The sequence below is a fragment of the Cavia porcellus genome, unplaced genomic scaffold, assembly GCF_034190915.1.
Source record: "Cavia porcellus strain 051 isolate PalLab524CR breed Dunkin Hartley unplaced genomic scaffold, mCavPor4.1 scaffold_9, whole genome shotgun sequence".
In the NCBI taxonomy this organism is placed as follows: Eukaryota; Metazoa; Chordata; class Mammalia; order Rodentia; family Caviidae; genus Cavia; species Cavia porcellus.
In genome coordinates, this window is record NW_026947492.1 from 40,186,146 (window position 1) to 40,202,271 (window position 16,126).

Consider the following 16,126-nt stretch of genomic DNA (forward strand, 5'->3'; position numbering starts at 1 on the left):
TGATACTACATCACCCATGCTGGTGCCATCTTGTCTCCTCCTCGCAAGGAGCTGGAATACGGGAAGGCACCACTCTACCCAGCTCTGAAAGTACCTTGACTGCAAGTGTTGTCATTTGTTGTACTGCCTTGTCATTGATTTTCCGTAAAGTAATATTGTCACCATGATGCAGTTGACCTAATGTTGATAAATGTTTATTTCCTTTGAGTGTCTTTGAAAGTGTTGTTTTGGAGTTGTTTAAAATTTTTTGTTGCTATTTTGAGACAAAGTCTCATTGTGTAGTTCAGGCTGGTCTTGAACTTACAGTGTATCCCTGGACATTGGCAATCCTCCTGTTTCAGCCTCCCAAATGTGGGGGTCACAGGCATGGGCCACCACACCCAGCTCAAGGTTCTGATGCAGGACACTAGGAAGTGGTTCTGGCTGATTTGCAGAAACTCTGTTAGGTGATTGTCATGCTTATCCCAAAGTGGAATCATGGTAGTGAAAACTTTTGGCATTTGATCTTGTACTTAATTCCTCATATAAGAACACTAGAAATATTCAAGTGTAGAAATGCATTTTTTGGTTCTTAGAGCTTGTTTTTCTATAGCTGTATGACTTGATAGAAATGTGTATGGTAAGATAACAGCTTTTCGTATTGCAACCATATCAGAAAAACTATGCATGTCATTCATTTTACAAGGATGAAATATAATCCTTAACATATCTTACAGATCTAATTTTCTGAATCTTATTGCTGCAATTATTTTCATGTTTGTATTCTCTGAGTATGCAATGTGTCTCTCCTAATTTTGGGGAAAATGAATGAAGTCTGAGTAGTATAATAATAATATACAAGAAAGGGCATTAATCAGTGTTAGGGTTTTCCTTGGTACAAGAGACAAGCAAGAGCAGAAAAAGAGACAAAAAGGAATAAGGCCTTTATTGGAAGCATGGGAGAGTCACAATACAGTGCAAGGTCCCCTGAGTGCTGAGGAAGACTCTGGAACCTCTATTCAGGTGGTGGAATTTGCAGAGGTAAGTAGCGTGATATTTCTACAGGAGATTGGGGGAATGCTGGGTCACACCAGAAGCCTGAATTTTGATTCTGAGATTAGAAGAAGCACACAGAAGTTACAATTAAAGGGATTCACTGTGGTGTAGGGTCCTTCCCCATGTTGGAATGGCACCATGCTGAGCCTTGCAGAGATTGACATGGGCAGAACCCATCATTCAGAAAGCCCTGCTCTGACATACAGCATAAATGCATTTGGGTTTGTGTTTGGTAGTCTGAATTCGTAACTGTACAAATGCAGAAATACATTGCTTGCCATCTGTCGCAGGAAATAAAGGATCCTTTGCTGATGTACAGTGTCTTAAGGATCGGTTGCAGTCCTTTCAGGTCTACCTAAGTCTCTTACTTGTGTGGTCTCAGCGGCTCTCCTGGAAGAATGGACCTTGTCTACTGGTAGCTCCTGTGCTCAGAATTTCTCTCGGGTTATGACTTGTTATTGCCCTTGTGAAGCCAAAATTGAGCTGCTCATTGTTTCAGAATTTGTCTGTTGTTCTCTCTGTAGAGAAGGAGGGATTTTCAGTGGGCCATCTCTGCCTGTGTTAAACCAGAGCCTTCTTCCAGATCATCAGAGTGGAATATGAAAGCTTTATATATAAATGCTTCTGTTTGTGAACAATTTGTTGTTTGAACAGAAGTATTTGGCCAAATTTTGTTATTGCCTGTGAACTCTGCTTTGGGTGATGAACAGGATATCAGCCATCTTCCCCTCAGGATCATGAAATTGTCTGTCTATTACCCCTCAGATTCTAGGGATTAAACACAGGGGTTCCTCATGGAGATGCAACCCCAACTCTGATTTTAATTTGCCATTTTCAGAGACGGCCTTATGAACTTGCCCTGGATGAGCTCGATCTTCTTGCCTCAGGCTCCCAGAGTGATGGGTGGCAAGTGTGCACCATCATGCCCAGCACTAGTATTTTCTTCTGAGACTCTGCAAAATGAACATCGCCAAACTGCATGATTCTATCTAAAGGGTTTTGGCTTATAAATGCAAATGTCCTTCCATCTGTGCCGTGAAGCTCAGTGCCAAGGTGTCCCGCGTCCTGGTGCATCTTAAGTCTAAGCCCAGTCATCCCTAGTTACAGGGGACTGTCCAGGTTACAGGGGTTCAGAGGAGGCTCCTGAGTACATAGATGGGCACAACAGCACTCACTCCTCAATGGGACTCAGTAACTGCAGCCACAGCCCAAAGAACTTACCTGGACTCCTCCTCCATAGAAGATACCAAACCCGTGTTCCATTGACACATGGATTGCCCCACTTAACATACTTGTGACATTTTTGTCTTCATACTATTTGAAGCATCTGTGCTTTACCTACGGTAGTTATGCTTACTTTCCAAATAAGGTTCTCATGATTAGGATGATTCGGTAGATATGGATTTGCTTAGTGGAGTCCTATTACTGGGTCATATTAGAGAAGTCTTTATGCCTTTTAATGCTATGAATCTGAGAACAGGCCAGATATGGTTGGTAAAGCTGTCGTGTACCATGTGAATTCCATAGGTAGAGATCAGCGTTCTGAAGGCACAGAAGAACATACTGCAGGAGGAGCTGCTGAACCTGCAGCCAGCTGCTCAGGCAGTGCCCCCAGGGGCTGGCAGTGCCCCATCACCCACTGCATCGTCCTCCCTAAGCTCTGCTTTCCATCATGGAGCTTCAGCAATGTGTACAGAGGCCATGGACTTTGGAGACCTGCTTTCCATGCAGCAGGAGTTGAACACCTTCTCCAAGGAGGTCACAAGACTGCTGTCTGAAGTTGGCCATTGGAGACGTGTTGCCCAGGTGGGTCAATTTGGATGCATTTAAAATCCAGAAATGAGTCAAAAGAGTGGTGCTGACCAGGAAGTGATGCATGAAGCAATTTTGGCCAGAGAACCTCTGGGACTAGGAATTAGAAACCATGCTTCTCTAGCTCGGCCATGGACTTTGGAGACCTCCTTTCCATGCAGCAGGAGTTGAACACCTTCTCCAAGGAGGTCACAAGACTTCAGTCTGAAGTTGGCCATTGGAGACGTGTTGCCCAGGTGGGACAATCTGGATGCGTTTAAAAGTCCAGGAGTGAGTCAAAAGAGTGATGCTTACCAGGAAGTGATGCATGAGGCACTCTGGTCAGAGAACCTTCGGGACTAGGAATTAGAAACTATGCATTGCACTTCTGATTCAGCCAGGGGCAAATTGATTTTGGTTGCTTTTCTAGCTTGGCTTCATTTCCTTTTCTGTAAAATATTTGGAGAAAATATTTCAAAAACTGTGAAGCCACAAATCCATTTTGAGGATCTGATTTGAGGGGTCCCTTTCCCCTAGAGATTCCTAAGATTCTCTGGTGGGGGACACCAGGACTCCGAGGCCCTTTGTATGCCTGAAGTTTTCTTAACTCTACAGAGGATAAAATGAAAATCTGGCAAAGGAGATCACAACCATACTAAACTGTTTTGTGTTTTAAGTCTTAGGAATGAAATACTTCCTATTAGATGTCTAAACTTTCTTCCAAGGAATGCCTGTTATCATTCATACCAGATTTATGTACCCTGGAATTGTTAGTAGACAGGAGCCTTGGAATAACCTGGTAGTCCCTTAGGTTGGATTTCCATTCATTGCCACAAGAAAGTAAAACAACCGAAGTATATAAGTCAAGTGATTCATGTCTACCTTTTATAAATGGAATTGAGTTCTGAAGAGGCCAGTCTTACCAACTCCTATCACCTGCTTCTTTCACACCTCAAGGCTAAAAACAGAGTAGGCATCTGTTCCGTTTATCATGAAATAGCTGTGACTCTTGACTTTTGCTGAAAGAATAACTTGGAGAATTTGAAACCATTCTAGATCTCATGTCCAGCCTTAGGAGACTGTGATGGAGGGGCTTAGAAACTATTTTCAAACAAGGAAATATTCCTAGGTGATTCTCAACATCTGAGAACACATTGTAGAAAACTTTCCTTAGGGAGAGATTTTCAGGAATACTTCTGTCTGGGCTTTGCTATGTTTGCCTGAAACATCTTGAATGCCTTTGAATGACAGGCATATCTTGCAGTGTAAATTCCAAAAACACGTAGCCTGCAGTTTTTAGCGGGCTTACTATTCTAGGAAATCATCAAAGCAGTCAACATTTGTATTTTCCTAAGAGTTGCCACCTAAACTATCCCTACATATGTTACATTAGATCATTTTAGATAGCTATGTGATGTATTTATTGAGTCTCTATGCAGATTATGAAGCTACAAGTCATTACCCATTGAACCAGTGATTAAGCTCGGATTCAAATTCGCGGCTCTTAACTCCCAACCCTGTGTTCCTCCAAGTGCTCTGGTTAGTTTTTCAGCTCTCTTAAGGGCAGCATTTGTCTCATTAATGTGTTCCCAATTAAAAGTATAGAAAATAGATGAGTGCTTGCTAGAGGCTTGGGTGGGCAGTGGGAAGGGAGAATAGGAGTTTGATCAATGTGTACCAATTTGTAGTCAGTTAGCATCAATTCTAGGGTTCTCTGGTCAAGTGAGAGATTATAGATGCTAATACATTATGTTTGTCTAAGTAGCTTGACCAAAAAACTTTGAGTGTTCTCACCACAAAGATGTGATCAATGCTTGAGATGATAATGTTAATTATCCTGGCTTGAAAATAACACAGTGGCCACGTGAATTGAAAGAGGACTTCATGCTGGGAACCCCTCCCTATACACTTACTAGGTTTCCATTTAGGAGTGTTCAAAGAGAAATTCTAGAATGGCAAGAATAAGGAGGTTGTGTTATTTTCTTGTCCAACCTGGAGTTCTTTTATGCTGAGCTACAGGTAGGAAGCTTCTAATCTATATTGTGGAAAGGTTTAGGAATTTTGGAAATTTTGCTTTAGAAAGCAGCTTGTTTATCTTGTTTATAATTTGTTATGCAAAGTAAAATAGTCCGCTTTTTTCTATCCTAACTGGAGCTATTGTGTAAAACAGTTGCTCTCCAGTTAGTGAGCTCCTTCTCTGATGTGGCATCTGTAATTGTTTTCCTATCACTCTGTAGGGCACTGGGTTTCTGTGAAAGGTGCTTGGCATTCATGAATCAGAAAGTGGCAATTGCATCCTTTTCGAAAAGTAGCTATTAATAAAGTCTGTGACCTCTAGTTTTCCAAGACAATTGGTGCAACTCTTTTCTCCTTCTCTGTTTTGGAACTCCTAAGGCCCAGGGAGCACAGAGCTCTGATGGAGGAGAAATCTGCAGGCTGCGGTGCATCATCCAGGTGAGTGGGATGGGTGATCGCCAGTGCTGGCTGCGCCTGTAGCATCTGTACAGTAAAAGGCCTAAATCAGCCCAGGTTTCAGTGATGTAAGGTCTTCTATACCTTAAGACATCCAGGATTTATCAGTTTTGAGTTCTCTTTATTCCTTATGGGGAGTAATTATGTAAAATGATCTTCCCATTTGCTCCCACCCTCAAAAGCAGCTGTTTACGATGCTAAGGTTGGAGAATGGAAATTTAAGGTCATTTTGCGCAACTTCATGAGAACTTGTCTCAAAAAAACCTGAGCATGTGGATCACTGCTGGCAAAACTGATTAGCATAGATGAGGTCTTGGATTCAATCTCCATGATTAAAAAGAGGTAAAATAAATACATTCAAATATCTGCTTCCAAAATAACTAAGTAAACTTCTTTCATGAGTCTATCTTGTAGATCATGAAGTTGCCTTCATTAAAACAGAATTCCAAGTTCAGTGAGGTTACCAGATTTTAGGGTTCATGATAGTGGCAAAATAAACTAGAAATGTAATTCGTAGGAGTAATTGTTCTACTTTAGTGGTAGAATTTTGCTTGTTTCTGTCAGTTATCTCTTTTAAGAAAATCATATATATCACATCTCATGAATGGTTTTTAGTTTTGAAGTTTTGTTCAGCTGTAGCATTTCTGGGTTTTGGGTTTGCTATTATTATAATTCTACTGTGGGTTAAATTCTCCAGTGAGACCTTAGTGAAATCCTGACCTTACTGTTTACTGTTTGCTAGTTTGGGCAAATGACTTCCCCTTTCCTATTCCGTTTGTGGAGGAAACCTCTAAGAGTTACCTTGTAGGACTGCTTTACGGTTTCAGTTGGAAAGGCTGGCACAGGAACGCATAGGATTGCAAATAAGTCTGACTGGTCATCTCAGAGAGGGCAGCTATCTGCAGATTAGGGTTCTTGGTTACAGGGGAAAATGCCATCTCCCACTAAGTAAGGGGAGGTTTACTTGAAGGAGCAGGAGGTCTCCTACAGGACTGAAGGAAGAGTTAAGCATTCTGGTGTCAAGAAGCACAGGTCCAGAAGAAGACCAGGGTCCAAAGGACACAGTGGACAGGGATAGGAGGATGCAGCTTCCATTGCAATTCCTGTCAAGATCCAGGGTCCCAGGGAGGCATGGGTCACCTCCATTTTGGAAGGAAGGCATTGTAGTTCACAGGTTGGAAGTTCCCTTGAGGCCAGCAGCAGAGGCTGAGCAAGTGGATAGTAGAGGCAGCAAGATAGGTACAAATTGCCCCTTGCTGTGCAGAAACATGTTAGTCAGAGAGGAGCGAGGGCATGGTTATAGATGCCTAGGCAAAGATACTTTGGCTCATCTTTTATTATAAGGCTTCTTGTGGAGGTCCCTTCAGAAAAAGCAGAAACGTGATTTTCACATCTGGTACTGAGCATTGGACCTGGAACCTGCACACTGAGCCACACTCCCCGACTTTCTATTTTGAGACAGGGTCTCAGTAAGTTCCCCAGGCTGGGATGGAATTGGTGATCTTCCTGCCTCAGCATTGCAGAGTCCTGCCATTATCTTGTGCAATACCAAACCTAGGCACAACACGTCTTTTGAGGTATAAGAAAGAGGAAGTAAATTCTTTCAGAATTGTGCTTCTCTGTCGACTTTGTGTCAGTGCTTTTCAGAGTTAATAGTATTAGAGAAATAATTTTAAAAATGTAGATTTGGACAACACTAAATTAAAAAGTGCAGGTAAATGCGTGGATCATAAATGTGGTTAATTTTGTGATTAACTCCTAAGAAACTTGAAGAGGCATGAAAAGAAGACCTTGAGCCCCATCAGAAGGACGTTGCAGTTTTACAGAACTTACACCAACAAAATATAGCCAAGCTCTGGAATAAATATCAGGAGGAATTATGTCAACGGAGGGCAATCACAGAGGTAAGGCTGTCTTGAAGATAGCTAGGACTCAGGTAACACATCATGGTCAGTGGATAGCACAATGGGAAGTGGGCAGCTATGAGAGCTGGCATTTCCCTGTGGTTCCCTCAGTAGTGTTGTGGTTGGTGTCCAGGTGCATTGCGCTCCACACACACTCTGCTGCACAGTATGGGATTCTGAGCTGTGCAAGCCTTATCATCTGTGACAGAGAAAAGCTCTTGCGCTGTGAGGTGTGAACCAGAGCACAGGGCTGTGTTTCCATAGAGCTGTATTGAGAGACACAGCCTTGGACCCGCTGTGGCCCTTGGTGACAGTATGTGAATTTCTGCTGCAGGGCTTCAGACTTAAAAGTATATAACCTTGATCACGTAATACTTCTGCCTTACAGCCAGAGGACCATATGGATGAAGAGAGGGAGAGAAGTGTACCAACAGTTCACAAGGGAGAGCAAACAGGCCTGGGAGAAAAAGAGCATCCCTCCTCCACCCAGGATGCCGAGGACTTTGCAAGGCAGCTACAGCACTGCACTGCAGAAAAAGAACGCCTGTTAGCTGACCTGAGCAAAAAGACCAAGGAACACCGCATCCTCACCAAAAAATATAATAAAATCCTGGAAATCATGGCCTCGAAACAAGCAGCCAGGCAGCAAGTGGTGAAGACAGAACCATGCTCTAGAGCTGAAGGTGATGTAAAGAGAGGCGTCAAGCACACTTCAGCTCCCACGATGCCCAGCGTATCTTCTTTGGTTGATACCAAATCAGACCAAGAGAGGAAACTATACCAACTGAATTATTACAGGAGATTTGGCAAAATGCTCCTACAAGAACAACCAGGATGGAATTCACTGAATGAGAGGGGCCTTGGTTTGGAGGATGTAAGGCGCAACAAAGAACAGGTAAATTCTGGGTGCAGAATTGTGGTGCAAAGCTGAGGGACTGAGACATTTTCAATTGATAGTGGCCTGGAAGAGCACAGTCCACGTGTGCATTTAGAGACATTTGCTTCATATAAAGCTTCCTATGCGGCATCTCAATGTGTATTCCTCACATTAGGGGATATTTTGAAATATTTTGAGTAGGATAATAACTTTTTAATCATCCTACCAATTTGAGCAAAGTTATTTACGAGTAACTCATGATTTAATTATTTTTTCATTTTCTGTTTATTCAAATTCAAATTGCTTCCAAATCTAGAGGCCTGATTTTATAGATTTTTGGATTTTTGGATCAGGAATGCTAACCAGTAAAGTCTACTAAAATACTTCAAAAAATCTAATGTAAAATTGAAGATTTTTTGTCCTAAGTGTTTTGGGTAAGAAATAATGAGCTTGTATTTTGGCTACCATCAGTAATATCTTTTGGAGAAGAAAGTATGTTGTCAAAAAAATCTTCACAACAATTTCTCATTTCATATTTGCTCTTTCCAACATGAAAAAATGGAAAAGTAAATTCTTTGGAAAATAACTGGGTTCCCTACACAGGAGTGGGCTTTGCAAACAGGCATATATTGTACTGTCCCTTGGTTTCATGGATTGATGTTAGGGGTGCATTCTACATATCATTTCCTCTTTGCCAGGAGATAGGGCCTCTCTGTGTTGCCCAAGATGGCCCTGAACGACTGGGTGCAAGCAATTCCCCTGCCTCAGCCACTGCTGACTGGCTGGGACTCTAGCCTCCTGCTGTCCTGGCCAGTTTCTATGTTCTTAAGAAAATGCAAAGTTACCATGAAATCTTAATGGAATCCTAAACCACATATTCTTTTAAGATGTGGGTTTAAAACACAAAGGAATTCTCTCTAGTCAGCCTCACTGTGTGTAGTGTGCTTCAAATTCCTCAAATGCAGCATCTGCCTTGAGTACCTGAGTAACTGCTCACCCTTTCTGACCAGCTGAGGTGCAGCCTCTGCAAGATCGCTCCTCAGAAGAGCCGTGGCGCTGGTGAAATGTAGGCCTGCAAGTGCCTGAGTAAATTCTGCATCATAGCTGAGAAAATGGTATGAGAGGGGCACAGTGAGGAGGGACTTGCAGGCCAGAGAGCAAAGAGAGCTGCAGAGCAGTGCAGTGCTGCTGAGATCAGTGAAGGAGAGGATGGATTCAGAAGACGGGGGCAGGGAACATGCACACATTTCAAATGAACCCCTAAGCAAACTAGTTTCCTTTAATGAGGAAAAGATAGCTGATCTCAGAAATGATATCAGCAAACTGTCCCCATGGAAGAAAATAGAATTGGGCTACACCTTCACCGGGACCAAAATGAATCCCAGCCGAATTAGAGCAGTGATTGCCAGCTGGGAGTGGTGTGGGATGTTTTGGCATAGTTTGTTTATTGGAATGACTGCTTGGCTCTTGTAACATTTATTCAGTTTACTGTCCTGAATGTAATGATAGCAAAAATAGTGTCATCATACAAAACTGTTACTTTGTACTATTTGTAACTTCTTTCATATAATTTTCTCAATTGTTTGAAAGTACACTCATTTCACTCTACACTGAAGAAGTCAACTTGTGCAGTTGTAGGATGTTTTAATATTTTAGTGGTTTAAATACTTTGCAGCATGTAAATCAGGTGTCACGTGAGGATACTGACATGTTGAGATATAGCAGTACCTACCATTTTATTGGATTCTGCACTTAGGATGGGTTCTAATTGTTCTAAACAGCTCCTTCCACAGGCAGAAACCTTTAGTAGAAATTGGATGGAAAGCATGGTTTATTAATATCTGAAATCTCAAAGTGAATACATTTCCTTGTATTGACAGTATTTGTTTGGATTTAAATAATCTTTCAGCTGCTCTCTGAAGACCATGGAGGAAACACAGGTCAGGTGCCTGGGTGGCTTTTTGGATGGAAAAGGAAGGACGCCCCCTTTAGACCGGATCAGCACCCTGCATCCCACAGAGTAAGAGCCCGTTTCATTTCTCCTCAGTATGAATGGTGAAGGGAGGCTGGTTTCTCCTGTAGGTTATTTCATAAGACCACTTTGTTATTTTGGAGTTAAGGCAACATTTCCAGGTGACAACCGGTTTTCCTCATCTGTGTGTGTGTTTTACCTGCAACCCTGAATGGGGTACATTTATTCCACAGTCTTAGCTATGGCTTGATAGGAGTTCCATCCTGTTGGCTCAGGCATTCTTGCAGCAAGGTTCCAGCACTGTCACAGAAAAAAAGGCTTCATTTCACTCTCAGATCCCTATTCGGAGTCCCTGAGCCACTGACACCCACTGAGCAGCGGCTGTGTCCCAGAGGCTGTCAGCACCAGGGATGCAGCTGTGATCCAGAAGGGCTGGCTCATGCCCTGAGTCCTGTCAGGAGGGAGGAGGCGTCAGGACATGAAAACACGCGTGCCCAGGGTGCAGTGTGGCCTGGATGACTGTTAATCCAGTACAGCAACCCGGTGACACAGGAGATTCCTCCTCTCTTTTTAAATGAAGGAAGCACGTAGCGTGGGATTAATCCTCATTTTCCATGGATGGCATGAAATGTAACGAAAAGGAAAGACGTGGATTATGATATTCAATCTGACCTTTTGCAAGATCTGTGGAAAACTGATGAATGATCATTTTTCTTTGATAAAATTATTCATGTCAGTGTTGTTAAAATGAAAAGCCTGATGTGCTTAGCACAACTGATGCTAAGAAGTGTGTGTTCTCTGTTGCCTAGTTCTGATTACAAAGTGTTTGAGATGAGTGTTGTCACCACTGATCAGTAAAACGTTAATTTTAGGTTTAACTGAGTAGCCTAAGTGCCTGCCCAGCAAGCACACGGTCACCAGTTTAATCTCTGGTATCAAAAATAAAATAAAATAATTAAGTTTACATAACCAATTATCTAAAGTGCTAGCACTTTTATATCTGAAGCCAATTTGTTTAACAAGAAAGAAAAAAATAAGTGTTAAAATGGCATTATCAGCATTTAACACTGGCGCATTTCTTAATTGCAATGAACATCATTTTATTATTTACTTTAACAGAACCAAAATATTATTGTTAGTCCTTATTTGTAACTTCTTGTGAAATTTCTATAAAAACAAAATCTTATCCAACTGTTTTACCACCCACATTTTCTGTTCCTAGCGTGAAACACCTAGGTTCACCAAGGAGCATAGAACTAAATACAAATATAATTATACCCTAAAGACTATTAAGTAAAAGTAGAGGCTTTTTTTTTCAGTATTCTCACCACATTGTTAAGCTTAAGTTTTTGCTTGACAGTAATGTTAGCTAACATTTTAAAAAATTTGCAGTGTTGATTGTGAAATTCCAAAATAAGGTATGAAATTTTAATAGCATATGTATTATAGCAGTTTGACTTTTAATTGGTTACATGAATTTAAGTTGTATAAGCAATTTTCCATTTTTGTGTCTGATAATTCTGTCTGTGCACAAGCCACCTTAAGCGGTTCTTCTGGATATGGTAGTGAACTGGCTAAACCCTTGCCTGATCACTTGTTTTCTTTTCTGACTCTTGGTGGCGTTTATGATTCAGAGTCAGGGACTGAGTTTATAGTTTGAGAACATTTTTCTTCTTAGAACTCTATGTGTTATATGTAGTAGTGAAACCTAGACCTGAAAAGAATGTTTTCTTGGTTTACTACACTGACGTCGACCTCCAAGAACATTAGGAAACACTTTGACATGTGGAAAGGTCAGCCTGGAAGCAGTGGGTGCTGCATGGTACAGGCATGTCTATGTATTTTCAGTCTACTTTTTAGGTTTCAAGGGTCTTATCTGTTTTTGTATCTCTGGTATTGACCTTTAGTAATATTTACTAAGGTGACACTGAATTATCCACTAGACTATGGTTACGGTTTGTGTCTGCATGACCCCTCCATGTCTCATGTGTTGTGAGGACTGGGCTTTTTGGAGGCAGCTAAATGTACAGTTTCTGACAGGATCACTGTCTAGTGCTGGGGTTGGGGCTGTGCGTGCTGCACCTGCCCTCCGACATGCAGCCTGCAGACAGCATCAGGGAGGAAAAGAGCCTTGCTTCTCCCCTTGTGCTCTTCTTGCTTTTGCTGTTTTCCCTGCTCTGAGCAGATGTTGCCCCTGGGCCAAGTGCCACCCTGATTTGGAGCCTGCAGATTTTGGAGTGAAATCTCTACAAACTGTGAGCTAAATAAAACTTTATCTCCTTAATTTTTGCTGTTGGACATTTTGTCTGACCAACGAGATAACTAACTGAGATAACTATGTACGGTTTTCATTTTCATTTTATTTGTCATTAGTGATGTTTGCAATACATGGCGAATCAGCAGGTATATATCATGTATCTTGATCACTTTCAGTGTTACCCCCCTGACACCTGTTTTCTTAATGCTCTTCCTGTCTACTTGATGTTTGTCTTATTTGACTCTTCAAATCATACATAGTTGGAATTCTTGTGAAAGATAAAGGGACCCGTACTGAATTTTTTGTGTCTATCTTACTTCACATAGCGTTATGGTCTCAAGGTTCCTCCATTTTCCTTTAAATGGGGTGCATTTGTCCAGCTTTAGTACTGAAGAAAACCCACTGTGAATAGACACCACATTATCTTCATCCATTTGTCTGCTGGGGGAATCTCGCATCTTTCCAGTGCCTAGCTGTTGGGAGATCTCTTCTTCTGAAATCTTTACATTTTAATATGCACTATGTGCAGGTACATGCTATTATTTAATCTTTAGTTTATACCACACATACATTGAAGTTTAGTTAACTGTGTTGTGGAATGTTAAAAACTTTCTTATTTAGACAATGATTTTAGTTTTTCTGAAATTTGATGGAAAAATAAAGGAGTAAAATCTAACTATCCTTTACATAATTTCCCCCTAAATTTAGGGAAAAGCTGTAACTTGATCTAGCGGTACAGAAAACTCTAACACATTTTTCCTTGCTATTTAGGAGCAGCACCTTGAGGAGAGTCTCTAATTCTTCTTCTCTTGATCTCATCCTCCTCCTCCTTCCCCTTCTTTGCTCTCCTCTTTTCCTTTCCTTCCCCTTTCTTCTGTTAAGCCCAAGCCCTGATGGGTTGGCCTGGCTTAGACACACACAGCAGTGGTGCTTTATGTTGATGGAAGCTTTGCAGGACAAAAAGCAAGCTCAGTCTTCCATCCTGTGCTTGGATGTGTGTCAGAGCTGAGAAGCTGACCCCAGAAGCTGTTCCCCTATGCAAAGTTATGGAGCTCAGCAGATTCAGCTTGGGAATCTGGGCTGCCTCAGTGGCAAGTGGACTGAATGTAAATGCTTCAGTGTTTCCCTGGCCCAAGGCCTCCTTCATTTGTATTTCTTTTGTTGAAGTGAGCAGTATCAGAGGGTTGCTCCTGTCAATGAAGTTGCCAGTGGTCCTGGGTAATAAAGAGAATTGTGGGCACTAAGGCTTGGACCATAAGCTGAATACCTCTTCCAGGGCAAATGTATCCCTTGTTTCAGCCCAGCACGGTAGAGAAATAACCTGAGAGTGAGGTTATTAGAGTGCCTTCATGAGGCTCAGGTAAGGGGTGGAAAGAGTGTTTGCTTCTTATGAATACACAGTCATTATCCTGGTTAAGTAGCATGTTCCTGAGTGTTGCAATGTCTGGGACATCTTCAGTTCTCAAGTCCTTTATCTTTTAGATGGGTCAGTACCGCATATGCCCTGTAATGCTGAAAAAGCCATAAGAAAAGGTGGTAACCCTGTAAGGGAAGTTCTGTTCCACACCTTGATTTAAAAATAGAATTAACATATTTAATAAAACACTAGATATACATGGGAACAGCTTCTCTTTGTTTTTCTTTCTGCCAGTCTTTTTTCCTTATTTCTTCTCCCCTCACCATCTGCAGTTTACAGACCTCTGCACTAGGGATCCAGGCCTAGCAGCGCATGCATTACATTTATTCGGTTGTCAACTCTGGAAATATAAAACATACGTAAAGCATTGCTTTTTTCAGAACATGATTTGAATTACCAAGTGTGAACTATAATGGCACTTTCATAGTAGAAATTAGTATTGATGGCTCAGATTAGGGATCTATTTCTGCTTGGATTTGGATAATTAAAGGACCATACAATAACTGTGCTCAACATGCTCTATTATCAGCAACAGAATTTTCCAATTGATAATAGCTCTGCCTGGAGGCACTTGCCTGCAATCCCTGCACTCAGGAGGCTGAGGCAGGAGGATCACTGACAGTTTAAGGACAGCGTGAACTAGATAGCAGTATACTGTCTCAAAAAGACCAAAAAAATAAAATTGACAATAGTGGTGAGACATTTTATAATCTGTGTGTGTGAATCAATTTAAGGACGTAGTGAGTGCTTTTAAATTTTCTTAGTTATATTCAGAGAGTTTTTCAAAATGAACTACTTTGTGAAGGGTAGAGACTAAATAATTCCTATTTTATCCTTTAGGTGCAGCAGAACCACAGAAAGATTCAAGAAATCTGAATGTACTCCAGTTCCCCTTTCTCCAGCACTGCCCCTTTTTTGATCCCCAGGCTTTGTTAGCATTTTAATGAGTCCCCCATCCTGAGGTTTCCAGCCACCCTGACACAGCCCTCCCCACCCCTTTGCCTTCTCCTCAGCTCTTCTGCTGAGGAATTTGGCAGCAAGATGCCAGGCTGCCTGGGAGCCTTCCCTTCCTGGGAGCTTTGCAGCAGCTGGCAGGCACTGCATCAGTGATGGCAGCTCGTGCTGCCTCCTTGTGGGCAGAATTTACTTGTGTTTGCTCACTGACCAACGTGTGTGGAGTTGGGCAGAAACTCTGGTTTCTCTTCAAGTGGAAATGCCACCCTTCCCACAGGGACCCAGGGGATACTGGTTGAAACTGGTCCTGCAGTGATGCAGCCTCCAGCATTTCCAGGTCTCCTGGTGCTTGCTCTTATGGCTGTGTCTGTGGCTCACGTGGCCTTGATGCTTCCTCGGAATGGATGGCTGTCAGCGGCTGAGACACAAGAGCAGCAGGGCCTGTTACCCACTTGGACTGGCTTCTGAGGGCCTGGCCATCCTTCACGGGCCTGTCATGGGCTGTGTCATGTGTGTCTGGCAAAGGCCTGAGGCACCTCCATCAGCACAGACCTTGTGCTGCTGTGCTCAAGGCTTTGACAGCGCTAGTTGACTTTCTGGTCTAAAGAAACCATCCACAGAAGGAACATGTGCTGTGTCACAGAGCGCCCATTTGGAAAATGTGCTGTAACAATTTGCTGTTGTAATATTCTTAATTTAATAAAAATATTCTTTGTTCTTTAAGAAACTGCAGGTGTTAGAGAGGTGTTTGTTACAGAATTTACTGCTTTCCCCTTCTCTGATTTCACTTCATTTGATTATTCTTTTGTCTTTATGTGCAAAAATAAAGGGGAAACAAAATACTAGTCTGTCCATCCATAGCAGGTTTTTATTTTGTTAGCTGATTTTCAAGCTCATTTCAGCTAGAGATGTGGTTTATCTTTTAACAGTAATGAAAAGATTTTAGAAAATTGATCCACAGCAAACACAAATGGCCTTTGGGCCAGTACAATAGCCGAGAGGCCTATGCCCATGATGAGAATATTCTTCTGGAAACCTAAGCAACTGAGATTGTGCTGCTTCCCAGGTTCATCCTCCTCTCTGCCTCATTTATTTTGTTGTTCTTTGGGGCTTGTGCAAGGAAGCTGTCTTAGAAGTTCCTGTTAGAGATGCGACACTGCTTCCTGTCAGTCTGCCCGTTATTATTTCTCTGAGCCCAACAGGTGATCCCCAACTTAGAGAGGGGTCACATAACCTCAACCCAGTGTAAACTGAAAATGTGGTAACTCCATGCCTTACAGACACTTTCCCAAGTCTGCTGGATCACCTGCCGCTTTGCACTGTGGTTTCAGTGCTCAGTGTTCAGGGAGCAGCAGTCCCTGGATGGCTTCCCTCCTGCTCCTCAGCAAGCCTGTGATTCATCTCCAGAGACATAAGTCCCTTCTTCTGGCTGTTACCTCATCACAGA

At 42.2% G+C, this 16,126-nt stretch overlaps 1 protein-coding gene across 1 annotated transcript; it reads left to right on the plus strand.

Annotated features, from left to right (window-relative positions):
* Nucleotides 1-2,975: 2,975 nt before the first annotated feature.
* On the plus strand, nucleotides 2,976-15,400 carry LOC134477553 (uncharacterized). The gene is made up of 6 exons (XM_063255655.1): nucleotides 2,976-3,083; nucleotides 5,221-5,280; nucleotides 7,062-7,202; nucleotides 7,591-8,097; nucleotides 9,989-10,099; nucleotides 14,566-15,400. The coding sequence occupies exons 4-6, from the start codon at nucleotides 7,603-7,605 to the stop codon at nucleotides 14,599-14,601; spliced, it is 642 nt and encodes a 213-aa protein (XP_063111725.1). The 5' UTR covers nucleotides 2,976-3,083; nucleotides 5,221-5,280; nucleotides 7,062-7,202; nucleotides 7,591-7,602; the 3' UTR covers nucleotides 14,602-15,400.
* The last annotated feature ends 726 nt before the right edge of the window (nucleotides 15,401-16,126 follow it).

What these genes read in the sequence shown, in the direction of transcription:
- LOC134477553 (XM_063255655.1), top strand. Translation starts at nt 7,603, where the DNA reads ATGGATGAAGAGAGGGAGAGAAGTGTACCAACAGTTCACAAGGGAGAG. An exon ending in TAAGGCGCAACAAAGAACAG is followed by an intron (nt 8,098 to 9,988) that starts GTAAATTCTGGG and finishes ATAATCTTTCAG; the next exon opens with CTGCTCTCTGAAGACCATGG. An exon ending in AGCACCCTGCATCCCACAGA is followed by an intron (nt 10,100 to 14,565) that starts GTAAGAGCCCGT and finishes TTTATCCTTTAG; the next exon opens with GTGCAGCAGAACCACAGAAA.